Here is a 15,123-nt window from a genome sequence, read left to right as displayed (position 1 = left end):
CTTAAATCTGTATAGTTTTATTAACCAACTAGAGTCCTGATGCACAAAAATTCATGCAAGAGTAGGCCTTCCTTCCCCCGGCGGCCGGCACCGGCTTCCCTCTGGCACCCAGGGCCCAGGCTGCTTCCCTCCTCTGGCCACCCACAGGCACCCGGGGCCTGGCTGGCTTCCCTCCACCCCAGCTTCGTCAGGAAGGACGTCCGGTCTGGAATGACGTCAGGAAGACATCCGCTCTAATTTGCATATTACCCTTTTATTATTATAGACATCATCTCAATAAATTAAATAAAAAATAAATGAAATAAAATACTATTCCTTTTTTTCTTTTTCTAGCAAGCTCTTGACTGTGATCGTGTGTTTGCCAACATGGCCCCCAAAAAGAAGACAGTCAGAAAAAACAAAGGAGAAATCAATGAGATGACCATAATTGTGGAAGACAGCCCCCTAAGCAAACTAAATGCTTTGAATGGGATCCTAGAGGGAGGCAATGGCCTTAGCTGCATTTCTTCTGAATTAACAGATGCTTCTTATGGCCCCAACCTCCTGGAAGGCTTAAGCAAAATGCGCCAAGAGAGCTTCCTTTGCGACTTAGTCATTGGCACCAAAACCAAATCCTTTGATGTTCACAAGTCAGTGATGGCTTCATGTAGTGAGTACTTTTACAACATCCTAAAAAAAGACCCATCTACTCAAAGGGTGGATCTCAACGATATCTCACCGCTGGGCCTGGCCACTGTCATTGCATATGCCTACACTGGAAAGCTGACTCTCTCCTTGTACACAATAGGAAGCATTATTTCTGCTGCTGTTTATCTTCAGATCCACACCCTTGTAAAGATGTGCAGTGATTTTCTGATACGAGAGATGAATGTTGAGAATTGTATGTACATTGCTAACATTGCTGAGACGTACTCTCTGAAAACTGCAAAAGCAGCAGCCCAAAAATTTATCCGGGATAACTTCCTTGAATTTGCAGAGTCAGATCAGTTTATGAAACTTACATTTGAGCAAATTAACGAACTTCTTATAGATGACGACTTACAGTTGCCTTCTGAAATAGTAGCATTCCAGACTGCTATAAAATGGTTAGAATTTGACCAAAAGAGAATGAAATATGCTGCAGATCTTTTGAGCAATATTCGCTTTGGTACCATCTCTGCACAAGACCTGGTCAATTATGTTCAGTCTGTACCAAGAATGATGCAAGATGCTGATTGTCACAAACTTCTTGTGGATGCTATGAATTACCACTTACTTCCGTATCATCAAAACACATTGCAGTCTAGGCGCACGAGGATCCGCGGGGGCTGTCGCGTCCTCATCACTGTTGGGGGACGCCCAAGCCTTACTGAGAAGTCCCTTAGTAGAGACGTCTTGTATAGAGACCCTGAAAATGGATGGAGCAAGCTCACAGAGATGCCCGCCAAGAGTTTTAATCAGTGTGTGGCTGTGATGGATGGATTTCTCTATGTGGCTGGTGGTGAAGACCAGAATGATGCAAGAAATCAAGCCAAACATGCAGTCAGCAATTTCTGCAGGTACTTGATCCTTTGCTAGGAACTGAAATGGTCCAATATGATGAGGAAATTGCCCTGACATAGAAGTAAATTAGTCATGTCTGTTAGCTTCATTCATTAGCTCAGTAAATTAATATTAATCAGGTGACATTTTATATATAACACTTCACATTATGTTAAGTGCATTCATGTACTGTAGATTTCTGAATAAGCCTGTGAAGTGAGCAGAGAAGAGAGGATTATTCTGATTTTCCATGTGAGAAATCTGATGCCCAGAAAGGTTATGCCCCTAGTAAGTGGCAATTCACATTTTCCCATTGCTAGTCTGGGGCTCTTCACAATATCCTGCTTTTCTGAAAGACACTGGGTACAAATTTAGTTTTTAACACTAATGTGGTAAGAAAGATTAAAATAATACATTTATTTTAAGTGACTTATTGATGACTGTCAGATTTATAATTGGCAAAGAGAATGAGCTCATTAAAAAAGTGGCAGCTAATTAATTTAAAATACTTATTTGAAGACTAATCCCAGAAAAAATGTATTTGTGAAGCGTGAAGAGTAAAAAACATAGTAAATCCTTCAGAAAAGCCTCAAGTGCCATATTACTTTTGTATACGTATGATAAAAAATTAAACTTCCACATGTATGAAATGTTCAGGAAGTCATGCTTACAAAGTCGAATATAACTAATGAGCAAGATCTGAAAATGTGTACAGTATATGATGAAACAATTCTTCATTTCATTGTGTTACTTTAATGGATTCAAACAATTAATGGATTTTTAGCCTTTAATTTACAACTTTAGTTAAGTTTCGATTTAGGGGTTAAAAGGGACAGAGATGAATGAACATCAAACTGATGGAGTGAATTCTGTGTTTACAATACTTCAGGAAAGCATATTTTACTATAACTACTCATTTCCCTCCCCTGATAATTCAACTATTGGTACTTAAATCACTGTTTTTGCAATATTGATTTTAATGCTTATGGTATACGTACTGTAACATTGAACACTGAAAAAAATATATCCCTCAACTAAAATAATATTACCTACTAAAAAGTGGTAGAAAATAGACAAGTATCAAAAGTTAAGGCTTTGTTGATGCTTTTGGACACAAGTCCCATTGATCTCATTCTAACCAGATGATAGAAGACTTGGTTGAGTAATTCAGCTTACTGCTGCAGTGGCCAGGACAGATGTATGAGGGGGACTGTGAGACAGGGAGAAATCCAATTAGTCAACTCCTATCTTAATTAAGCAATGAGAATGCGCTAGGGATGTTGGTGTCTGAAGATATGTGGAGTTGACTTCAATGTGGCAGTGTCCCCTTTTCTGATTGCCACAAATACCCAGTTTCCACCCCTAACCCCACCCATAGATCCTACCGGATGAGAGATATTCGAATATAGTGGAAAGGGGAGCGGCAGACCTGTCTCTGTAGGGTCTTCTCCAAGGGGCCCAATAAAGGAAGTAAATTTATCAACAGGAGGAGGGGGGTCACCAACTGTCACACTTTCATACCCGTGGTTGAAAGACAAACACCGGCCTCTGGGCGAGGTGCTGCGCATAGTCAGTAGCCTCCTTGCCTGGATGGTGCCACAATTCCCCCGTGGTGGTTCGTGGAGTAACAGGGGTTCCCCGGCTGCCACCACAAGGCCGTCACATTCCCTCTGCCCTTCCCAGATACGATCCCCGCTTCAACTCCTGGATCCACCTGGCCAGCATGACCCAGAAGCGCACGCACTTCAGCCTGAGCGTGTTCAACGGGCTCCTTTACGCCGTGGGCGGCCGCAACATAGAGGGCAGCCTGGCCTCCGTGGAGTGCTACGTGCCCTCCACCAACCAGTGGCAGCCGAAGGCGCCCCTGGAGGTGGCGCGCTGCTGCCACGCCAGCGCGGTGGCCGACGGCCGGGTGCTGGTGACCGGCGGCTACATCGGCAACGCGTATTCGCGCTCCGCGTGCGCCTACGACCCGGCCGGCGACTCGTGGCAGGAGCTGCCGAGCATGAGCACGCCCCGCGGCTGGCACTGCGCGGTCACGCTGGGCGACAGGGTGTATGTGATGGGGGGCAGCCAAGTCGATGCGCGCGGGGAGCGCGTGGACGTGCTGGCCGTGGAGTGCTACAGCCCCGCCACCCGCCAGTGGAGCCACGCGGCGCCGCTGCCGGTGGGAGTGAGCACCGCGGGCGCCTCCGCGCTGCTCGGCCGCGCCTACCTGGTGGGCGGCTGGAACGAGGGCCAGAAGAAGTACAAGAAGTGCATCCAGTGCTTCCACCCCGAGCTCAACGAGTGGACGGAGGACGACGAGCTGCCCGAGGCCACCGTGGGCGTGTCCTGCTGCACCCTCTCGATGCCCAACCACGTGACCCGGGAATCCCGAGCCAGCTCGGTGTCCTCCGTGCCAGTCAGTATCTGACGCCAGGTAGATGCGGCGGCGCGGCAAGAACAACTCTTTATTCGTGGTTAACCTTTGAGTTAGCGCAAAGGAAAATATGTAACATTTACTGCAACGATCGTATTTTAAGATATATCGAGACATACGTCTTGATGGTTTTAATTCCTGGTATCACATGATCTACCTCCTTTTTTTTTTCTTCTTTAAAGCAAAATTCTGGGCCATTGCCAACAAAGAAAAATAGAATTTACTTCAGCGGCCACTAGGGGGCAGACAGAGTCGTTGTAGGCACTCTTCCCCGTGGCATGTTTCCCAAACGTATAGCGATTACACCCACATTTGAGAAGTTCCCTCTTTGCTTAAGTACTTATTACTTATGATGACACTTATGTGAGTAAGTGACTTCATGTACAAGTTTATTTCCCCCTTTCTTTCTGTAGGAAGCGGAAAATAGTCTTTGGTAGGTTTTATTGTAAAATAGAACTCTATAAAGACTTAAGGTTTAATTCCATATTTCAGTGCAGTTTCTTTTCCTGTCCATGACTGAGTGAAGGATGTTGAAAGGCATCCCACGACAACGTCCTAAAGCTTATAGCAGAGTCTGACTGGAAAGTAAGGGGATTCCACCCCGGGTTGCCAAGGTGATGCCTTTGGTTTATCCCTGAGCTCCTTCTTCCTGCATGCCTCAAGCCCCAGTGTATTTCCACCATATAAGTCTGCTCTGGAAGAAGGAACTGATGCTAGTCATTTAGTTTCTAGCGTAAATTTGAATCACTTGTCCTTTCACCTAGAAGTATTTGCACTTTAAGCCATGCTCCCTATTAAAGGAATTGCAAGTATCTTGGAAGCCTTACTCTCACCCTAAAACCTACAACAAGATGACTAAATGCAACCTTGACTCTAATGTATGTTCCAGGAAGAACACCAAATAAAACTATGTCCTTAAGAATCATTAACTTCAAGTTTATATAGCCTGAAGGTTATATAAGCCAATGACAATAATTTGATTTCGCTCACTCTTTTACATAGATGAAAATGGAAACATCTGGAATTCTTGGATTTGGCCATAACAGGAGGAGTGGGTTGTCCTGTTGGTAAATGCCATTGTTTCTCATTAATGCCATTGTTTCTGATTTTTTAATTAAAAATATAATACATTTATTTCACATGGAAATATTAAAATAACATATACCTATTCTTGTATATATTGTTAACCCCATCTGCTCCAAATTAGCTTCACAAATTAAAGTGTATCCGCTTGATATCATTTTTTCTTACATATTTGCCAAATTTTGGAGCCAGGGAACGAATGTAGTAAATGATACATATTTTCCTTTCTTATAATTTATCACTTTATTCTTTGATAGTTTATTTGTTTTGGAGAGGAAGTAGCCTATCAATTATGGGCTATATGCAACTGGATTTTGAAAAAGAAAACAAACTACTAAAATGGTAAAACATGAGCTATACGGAAATATAACTGGGTTTTCATTAATCCCATCCTCTCCCACCTTGTGTAGATAGGCTGTTGCTAGAGTTACAATATTTATATTTAAAATATTTTATTCGAACTGTGAAAAGTGGTTCATATAGTACACTTTGTGGAACAATTTTATATCCTTGCCCCTTATGAAAAGTTCAGTCTCTGTGTATTTAATGGTAACACTCTGGTAAAAGCTAAAACACTAAGTTAAGTACAAGACATTATTCATAATTAAAAAACATTGGGCTGTTTCTTCACCCCACACAGAGCACGGGGAGCTTCCCCAAGTGCAGAGCAGGTCCCTTGACTTCTTATCCACCCAGGCCGGAAAGCAAAGCTGTGTGAGAAGCTAGTGTGTGGAGCCAGTTAAATCGCTGAGCTCTTAAATCCCAATGCACAAACATAGAGCATCTTTTATCCTTGCAGCATCATTGGTAAAATAAATTTTTATTTTGGATTACAGATCATAAGTGGCAAATAGACATTTCATCAATTATTTTGGCCACAACATACAAAGCTTATGTGAGGTGACTGTAACATCTTTTAGTTTGGTATAAATGTATGTTCTCATGCAGTTGAGGAGCCTGTAGTGTATTGTTAATTTAGAAAGAAAAAAAGAGGGGATTTATTATGGATTACAGATCATAAGTGGCAAATAGACATAATTCCTTCATGCACACTAGTAGATCTATCTCCCATTGAAATCCCAGAAGTATTGTAACATGGAGGACCTAAGGTGTAAAATGAAATGAGAATCAATCACTTGTGACAATTTATCACGGAGAATGAAGAGAGATGCTGAACATAGAGGATTTTTCATCTACTGGATCTTAATAAGCGAGGTGGTGCAAAAACTTGGCAGTGGCTTTCTAGAAATAAAACTGGAGACATGTTAGAGCTGGAAAAATCATTTCAAATGACTATTTGATGTATTTTCTACATTGTTTATCTGAAGACTCAGAAAAAATACACATACCTGGGCTTACCAGGTGCCTGGGTACATTGCAGTTCTATCTTTTGCTTCAACAATTACTAGTATGTCAATAACTAAAGACCACTATGAATTTGGCATGCCAGAATTTCTGACAGAGCAATTTGGAACATAAGGAACATGGAACATAAGGATTGGTGAAAGTTTTATATCCTGGAACCTCCTGCACTGACAACTGAAAGAGGTGAAAATATACAGAATCAAAATATTATGCATCACCTTTTATATGTAAGTGAAATATACTCTTTAACTACTGAAGCAATTGCTCCTAAAAATCTTGCCAGTTTCTTCATGTTGCCCAACTGGAAAATTATTTCATTTTTATTGTGTTTTAAGCTCACATTCAATTACTCTCCCCAGTTTTAGGATCTAACCCTGTACCTCCCTTTATTTTTCTGCAAGAAAAGGACTTGTTATTTTTGTAATGCCAGAGCCCTGTGATTAAATAAAAGCATCAAGTCAGTGTATCGGAGAAATAGCCTGTGAGCCAGCTGCTGACATAATGAAACTCAAGTTCTCCTTTTCTGAATGGGCCAGAGACCTGGTGTGAGCGTCTCCAGGAAGCCAGATTTAATTAGTCTGTCCATTTTTAGGTAGGCTCTTGGTGCCCAGGTGTCATCCCTGACGCCCTAGTTGCTTTCAGTGGCATTGAATGAGTTTTCGTTTTACTTCCTATGTTGTAAGAATGGTTATGAGTAGAAAGTCACTGGTGGCACAGATTCATATAATTCTAAGCGAGGATTAGATGGTAGTGGAATGTTATGAGTGAGGAGGGGTAACTGAGATAATAAGGAAGTGAGATGTACTGAATGGCTCTATGATTGAAGGCAGAGCAGCGAGCATAGTAAGTGTGTTTCATAAGCATGCATGTAAATAGAGGTTTACCTGAAAATAGATATTAAAATGTCAATTTTTTGCTGGTTATCCTGACCAAATATCTTCAGAATATATCCAAGTTGCTAGATAAAAGAAACTGAAATCACTTCATTAATTGTTTTCCCTGCATTTCAAAGAAATGAATTTCTAGAATCTTCTCTGAATTCTTCTCTGAACAAATGTTCTTTGAGTAGTGAGTTCGATGCCCATCCCAGCCACTGATGACTGTTGTCTAGCACAGCGCAGCATTAAAAGGAATTATTTTTCAGTATCTCTTTTCATACCAGTAGGAAATATAGCGTAGTTTCCTAAACACTCCTCCATGGTAATTATGAGAACTGAAGGTTCTAAATAATAAAGAATTACTCTCATGCACATTAAGAGGGTAAAGATCATTTACATTTCCCTCTCAGGGAATTTGAAATAAAATACTTGCCTTAGACACTCTTGAAAAACTTATTTATTCAGCAAATTTTTTGGAATTATTTTTTTTGTTTGCTTAAAACATTCTGGTACTATATAAGGAACAACAAATTAAAATGTATGTAGTGTTTATAACCTCATCACTATCAATAAAGCTGCATTCAAAAAGAGCTTGTCAGTGGTCAAATGGGGAAGGTTGTGAAGTGTATTTTTGTCATGCTTGGGGTGGGTTTTCCCCCTCTATTTAGTTTTCATGATGATTTACCCCAACAAACACTACAACAACAAAAGAAAAAATGATATCCAGAGACAGAAAAGCATCAAACAAACCGTCAAACCTCAGCGGGAAGGCAGGGGAGGGTGGAGGTGGGGGTAAGAGATCAACCAAATGACTTGTATACATGCATATAAGCATAACCAATAGACACAGACACTGGGGAGGTGGGAGGTGGTGAGGGCATGTGCTGAGAGGTGGGAGTAGCCAGGGAGAGGCCAATGGTGGGAAAAAGAGACATATGTAATATTTTAATCAATAAAGAAAAAAAAAGGAATGAAAAATATTGAAAAGCTGCTCCAATAGCTTGAAGACAAATGAAAGAAAAAGGTATAAAACATCATTAATGACTTGGCTTATAAACTCACACAAAAGCCAATTCAGACAAAAGTTCAAGTCTGGTCTACCTCAGTCTGACCACTTAGAAGTCATAGGTCAAGTGTGGTTTCTTGTCTAATTTCCACCCTGACCACAGCCACCCTGGCACAGACTCAGGCCCATCATCATTTGCAAGGAGACTACTTTCTAGGAGATGAAACGGTCCAGACAAATCCTCGTGGCTTTTCTCTGCCACCTCACCTTCCAAATGAGCAAATGACATGTAACCAAGATAAAATTCCAGCCTTTGATCCAATTTAGTAGCTAAGTAACAACACTTAGTTGAGGCCAGCTTTGTCATTTCTAGAAAATCCTAAATGGTAGCCACACTTTTTCTTACATTTCTCCAAGTCTTATAACCATTGCAGGGGTAGGGAACATCAGCCCGCAGGCCGTGAAGAGTCTGGCCCTTCCAAGGCATTAGGGGTGAGTTAATTAAATGTTTGACCGAATATAGCAGGCTAACTTTTAAGTTGGTAATTTTGTATGGCTCTCGAATGATGTTATAATATCCAATGGCCCTTGGTAGCAAAAAGGTTCCCCACCCCTTATTTAAAGAGACAAGGTCATCCCCAAACAGAAACCAGTGGGTGCCGCATTTCCAGTTTTGAGCAGTCCCCAGAGTTCCTTTGAGTTTTCTTTGAACTCCCACATAGCTCCAAGCTTCACTACAGGTTTGAACTCCCTTCCACATGTGCAAAAAATCCATCCAATCCAATTCATGGCACATGTGAAATTACCTATTGACACTAATTACATCCATGGCACCCTAGCACATATCAAAGGAATAACCATTTTGCACCCTCTGTATTTGGCAAGCTTGGTAAAGGGTGTCCCAAAATTCACGCAAGAAGTAATTTTGATAGAAAACACAGGTTTATAATTAAAAATTGTAAATTTTTTATTGATTCATAAAGTATACCATATAGGGTTATGTATGGAATAGCACATCGGTTAACTAGCCTCCACGGTTTTGCTGGCACATACACAAAGCTGTGGTCTTCATTGGTCTTCATTGTCCCTGCTCCTGGGCCATAATTGGTACTTGGTAATGCTTATCAAATTTGAAGGGATTGAAATCAAAGGGCAACAGATATTAGAATCTGATTCAATAAACCAAGTAAAATTAGGCTTTTATTTTTTGTTGTTGTTGTTAATGCTCACGCAAAATTCAAATCTTGGGTGAATTTTGGGACACCCTTTAGATAGGCTAGAGTTAGACACTAAAAGATATTCAAACCCACCTCTAGGCTTTCCTCTCTTCAGGGGGTGAGGAAGTGCATTGGAAGGCCCATTTTTGGAGAGATAGGCCTTGAAGGAAAGAGGAATTCCAACACATGTTGCCTAGAAACACCCAACTCGGCCCCTCTATTTTCCTGTCCAGGTTGGTTTATGAACCTGGTGCAAGCAGCATTACTCCTCTGCCAGCACCAGTCTCCCACCAGACATGCTCCTTAGGGAGTGCTGAGGAAGGGAAGCACTTTCCCCCAACCTTTGGAGAGATGAATTAGCCTCTGATTAGCCTAAAGAACCTATATGGCTCCTTTCTTTATCTTGTCCAAGGAAGTGTCTTATGAAGTCAGGCTGACTCATCCTGGAGAAACTACCAGCCAGACTTTGCCTTGATATTCATCATAGCTATGGAAGTGATTTGCAATCTTCAAAAAGGAAAGCCTTTGAAAATTACCCTTATTTAGCCTAGAAGGGCTGATATATTAAAATGGAAGAAGCAAGACCTTGATTATAGTAACGAACATTTCTCTTCATTCCACCCTCATCCCCACCATTGGGAGGGAAATGTCCAGTGATATGAATGGAGACCTTATGCCTTTTCATCTGGCGGTTTTTGCTTTGTGCTCACATCTAGGTTATCACCATAGGCTCAACATTCAGAAATTCTGTCTCTTTCAATCTTAGGGCTCTCTCTACCCTCAATTAGAGGGGGGAAGCCAAGTAGAATCTGTTTTGGGTGGGCCAGGTGTGGAAGCAGTCGATGTCAATGTCACCCACAACATGTGGGCCAGCACTAGGCATTTGGACTTACCTAGATGTAAAGAAGCTGGGGAAAAAGAAAAGTTTCTTTTAGCATTTTCTCTGCATAAGGGAATGATTACATTTTGGAAACCATGGCTCTCATCTGTCCAGGGAGCAAGGAGCTTCCCAGGCAAACTGCCTCCCTCAACTTCACCCTCTAAATTGCCTCAAACCATAGCAAGTGCCTCCTCTTCCCCACTTTTGTTGAGTCATATTGTATCTTGCCTTTTCCCTTCTGAAGGACAAGTCCAGACAACGCTTGAAGCCTTTCTCAATTCAGAGCCCTTACAGGTCTTCAACATACATTAAATGTATTCTGTAAACCTTGAGTGTTTGCATAAATCTGGTTCAACAAACCACTAAGGAGATTCATCTAATCCCAGAACCACCTCCTGATCCCACCCTTCCTGAGTCTCTTGTCCCTCTACATCTAAAATACTCTAAACTCTCCTTGATTTTGCCTCATCTAAACAATATTGACCGGAAATTCCTCTCCAGCCTTAAGAGGAGGTCCCAGTACATGATGGTTTTGGGAGAAGAGAACATGATATAGAGTTTGGTTTTTCAAAGAGGAAATACATGCATATGTTCTCAGTCACCATAAGAAGAGAAGCTTCCTCTGGGAGAGAGGGAGAAGGAAATTGAAATGGCTGTAATCTGTCCCCCAAGTCTTCTTCCCCAACCTTTATGAAGTCTTTCCAAGTGGAGAAATGTTTTAATCTATCACAATTCTGCATATGAGGAACAAAGGAAATTCTGCCTGCAAAAGGAATCCTCTCCCTGTTTAGCAAATGGTCATTGGACATGACCAAGCACCAGGCACCCTGCTGGAATACCCTGGGACAGTGAAGAACCAGAATCTCCCCCCACCTCCTGGGGAGACTCTGATGTCTGAAGCACACACATTTTTCATTTAGATCTGACAGAGCCAACTCTACAAACTGCAATTAAATTATCAAGCATTTTGTTTTTGCCAAGTTTTGGCTCCTTGGGTCCTGTGGGGCAGAGAAAGGTAAATCCAACTTAGAGCTTGCCCTCAAGGAGCTCAGAGGTGGTAAAAGTTTTCCACTTGACTATAATTAGATTCCTGGGAGCAGGGCACCTGCAGCTCAAACCTGGTACCCTTCAGAACCCCCAGACCTGCCTCCAACAGTGGTTCTTTCATTTTCCTTGTGGGTGAAGATACTGAGGACAAGTCACTTGAGGCAGAGTCCTGGGTAATGAACAGTAAGGATCTGGGTCTGAGTCTTCCAGAGATACTGAGAGAGTGAGATATAAAAAATAAATAAAAGATGGGAAACTCAGCTGAAAGAAGGACCTGCTGCCACACTGCAGAGGCACTCCGCAGAGGCATACTTCTGAAGGTAACGTGGCGGGCTGGAGGCCTACCCTAGGCAACGTTGGGAGCCGTGTGCCAGGTGACAAGGCCATTGGAGGAATGTCTCCCCTCAAGGTATGCTTGGAGTGAATGGGGGAAACTGGCTTCACTGAAAATCCATGAAATGTTAAGATATTGCCATTTCCCCTTGATTTCTCCTGAATTCTTCCAGCTGAAATAAGTTAGTGCCTTTGGAGAAGCCCTTCAGTCTCCTATCCCTGCCCGGAGGGAGGTTCAAGAGCTTCAACGGAATCTTCAGATACTACCTGAACTGTACCAAGGATATGTGAGGAGCAGTAGATGAGTGGACAAAAGAGCTGTGGTACATTTACACTATGGAATACTATGCAGTAGTTAAAAAGAAGGATCCCTTACCCTTTGAGATAGCATGGAGGGACCTGGAGAGAATTATGCTAAGTAAAATAAGCCAGTCAGAGAAAGACAACTATCACATGCTCTCACTCATATGTGGAATCTAATGAACAAAATAAACCGATGAACAAAATAGATCCAGACATATAGAAGCATAGAACAGACTGTGGAATCTCAGAGGGAAGGCAGAAGAGGGAGGGTGGGTGGGAAGAGATCAACCAAAGAACTTGTATGCATATATGCATAGTCTATGGGCACAGACAATAGGGTGGTGAAGGCCTGGGGCAGGGGGCTGGGGTGGGCTAGAAGGAGGGATCAATGGGGGTAAAAGGGGGACGTATGTAATACTTTCAACAACAAAGATTTCATTTTAAAAAATAAGAATATGTGAGGAAACTACAGAAAACCAGTCGAGGAGGTAATTTAGAAAAAGAGGGAAAACTTCTGAAAATGCAGGAAAGCATCAGCAGTATAAATCAAAAGCACAACTCCACCAGGACGATGGCTGAAGACCTAGAGAAAGAATTGAAGGAACAACTTCCCGCTGCGAAAGCTGGATTGATCATCTCCGTGGGGGAAAAAGCTCAAGGAAACTCGTCTGGCAGCTTTGTCAACTGAGAGAAAGGTCAACAAGCTAAGAAGAGGAAGGAAAAAATGGCCACAACAGGCAAAAATTGGCTGCAGCAGAGTTTAAATTCCAGTTTTCACAAGTGGCCCTATAATAGGCTGATTAATGTCCACACCCCAATGCCTGGATTCCGTGCACATATTATGTTACATGGCAAAAGGGATTTCACAGGTGTAATGAAGGTTACGGATCTTGAGGTGAGGAGTGGCCTGGATTAACCACGTGAACCCAGTCTAATCACTTGAGCCTTTAAAAGCAAATAAATGTCTCCTGCTGGAGACAGAGTGGAAGATGAAGTCAGTGAGTTTCCAAGTGTGAGAAGGATTCACTGCCCCATTGCTGGCTCTGGGATGCAGGTGTCCATGTGCAAAAACAGAGAAAGGCCTCCAGAAGCGACAGCCCAGTTGACAGTTAGCGAGGAAACATAGACCTCAGTCCTACAACGGCAAGGAGCTGGATTTTGCTAACGACAACCTAAAGGCGTGGGGAATGAGCCTCCCCTTGCTTATCCAGTTCACACTTGGATGACAGCCTTATGAAACCTGGAACACAGGCACCAGCCAAGCTCACCCAGACTTCCACAGAGCTGTAAGGCTGTAAATGTGCGTTGTTTTAAGGCACTGAGTCAGGGGAGTTTGTCCAACAGCACCAGGAAGTTGATGCCCTCGCTATTCAACAAGCAGCCCTGGTCTCACGCCCCAGAGAAGCAGAGCATTCCTGTTTCATCAGGCCCCCAGGCCCGGGGAGGGCTGAGCTGTGAGGACCCTGCAGTCCAGGGTCACAGGCAGTTCTGATTCAGCTTTCAAAGCGCCTGGGCCCTACATATCTGGTTGCAGGAGATTTGCCTTCTCCTGCTTTGTCATTTTGATTTCTCTCTCTCTCTCTTTTTTTTTAGTTTAGCTGCTATTATTTAATTGATGCTACATTTGCTCTGATAGAATTATAATTCCTAAGGCAGTGTTTTTCAAATACAGGAGTGGAAAAATGAGGTTTACAGTTGTGATAGTCATGCAATAACTAATAAATAATAATACAAGGATGTTTCACGTACTCACAACTGTAAACCAACTTTGCCCACCCTGTATGATGTTTGTTATAATTCTTATGCATACATTATTTCCACTTCAGTGAACCCTGTATATTGATCACATAAATATTATATTTTAATTAAAATCAAAGGTGGAGACATTCGCAAGAATAAAGACCATTTCTCTATGCTAAGAAGTGTTATTAGAAATTATAAAAGTAGGTCAATATTTACCTCAAAATTTTTTTATTGGTTTTTAAAACAACACACCTGTGTTTTTGTGCATGCACACACAAATAATACTACCACCAGCTAAACTTAGTAATATTTTTGTTATTACTAATTCATAGATTACAGTAGAAGAGTTGATGTTTTGTAAACATTTATTTCTTCTTTTTTTTTTTTCAATTTCTTTTATTTATTTATTTATTTATGCTGCAAAAAGCTTTATTGTTTCCATTTGGTCCACTGCATGGGAGAGGGCTTCAGGGTGGTTAAAAGAATGGCTAGTGGTTTCGGGGAGAGGCTCAGGTAAAAGCCAGACACCAGGGAAATGCAGAGGGGCCCCTCAAAGGCCTCTGGGCTCCAAAGGCTCCTAGTCGAGCTTGAGGGTGAGCCTTTCGAAGAGATACTCGAGATACTCGCCCAGCCCAGCCTGGGGGCGAGACAGCCTGCGGGGTGAGCCAGGTGTCGCCCATCTTCTTGATGAGTTTCACCTGCTCACCCAGGATGTGGTTCTCCAGGAAGTCAGAGCTGAGGGCCTGTGTGGGTAGAACCCAGGGCCTGCAGCTCCCAAAGGGCCTGGCTCAGGTTCCTCCCCAGGGCCAGGGCGGCTGCCATGGCGTCCTGAGTTTTACCCCCTCATCTCAGGAAGCTTCAGCACGTCCTGGAGGAGAATGCGGCCACCGCACTGGTTTTGCAACTTTAAGAGATGCTCAGCGCCCTCAGCTTCTTCTCCCCTGGAAAAAGAGGCCCACGCCCTCGGGAGCCACATCTTCATGGTGGAAACAGAAGCCCGGAGAGAGGTAGGTGTTGGGCCCGCAGAGGCAGGTTGGCCAGGCGGTTGACCGCAGCCTCCACCTCGGTGGGGTAATTCTGATGGATTTGGGAGCCATGGTTGTGCGGCAATGAGGAGATAAGGTAGAAAAAATCACGGTGTGTTGGCTGGTCTCAGAGGTGTTCTGAAGGTGGCCCCTGGATAAGACGCAGGAGAGTGGCCAGAGGCTGGAAGAAGAGGATTCCCTGGGTCTGTTCTGTCCAAACACTGTTGAAGCAAGAGGTAGATCCGGAACCGTCAAGAGCACTATTTGTAATTTCTTTTTAACCTTTATTTTGTTGAGGAC

General features: G+C 42.8%; 1 protein-coding gene across 1 annotated transcript; it reads left to right on the top strand.

Annotated features, from left to right (window-relative positions):
* Nucleotides 1-351: 351 nt before the first annotated feature.
* KLHL31 (kelch like family member 31) lies at nt 352-3,937 on the top strand (the record flags this gene model as incomplete). The annotated part of the gene is made up of 2 exons (XM_081094688.1): nt 352-1,538; nt 3,205-3,937. The coding sequence occupies exons 1-2, from the start codon at nt 367-369 to the stop codon at nt 3,935-3,937; spliced, it is 1,905 nt and encodes a 634-aa protein (XP_080950814.1). The 5' UTR covers nt 352-366.
* Between the last annotated feature and the right edge of the window lie 11,186 nt (nt 3,938-15,123).

The sequence above is a fragment of the Myotis nattereri genome (assembly GCF_964212035.1).
Source record: "Myotis nattereri genome assembly, chromosome: 6".
Classification (NCBI taxonomy): Eukaryota; Metazoa; Chordata; class Mammalia; order Chiroptera; family Vespertilionidae; genus Myotis; species Myotis nattereri.
Note: the sequence above shows the minus strand (reverse complement) of the source record. Positions and strands in the feature narration are given on the sequence as shown.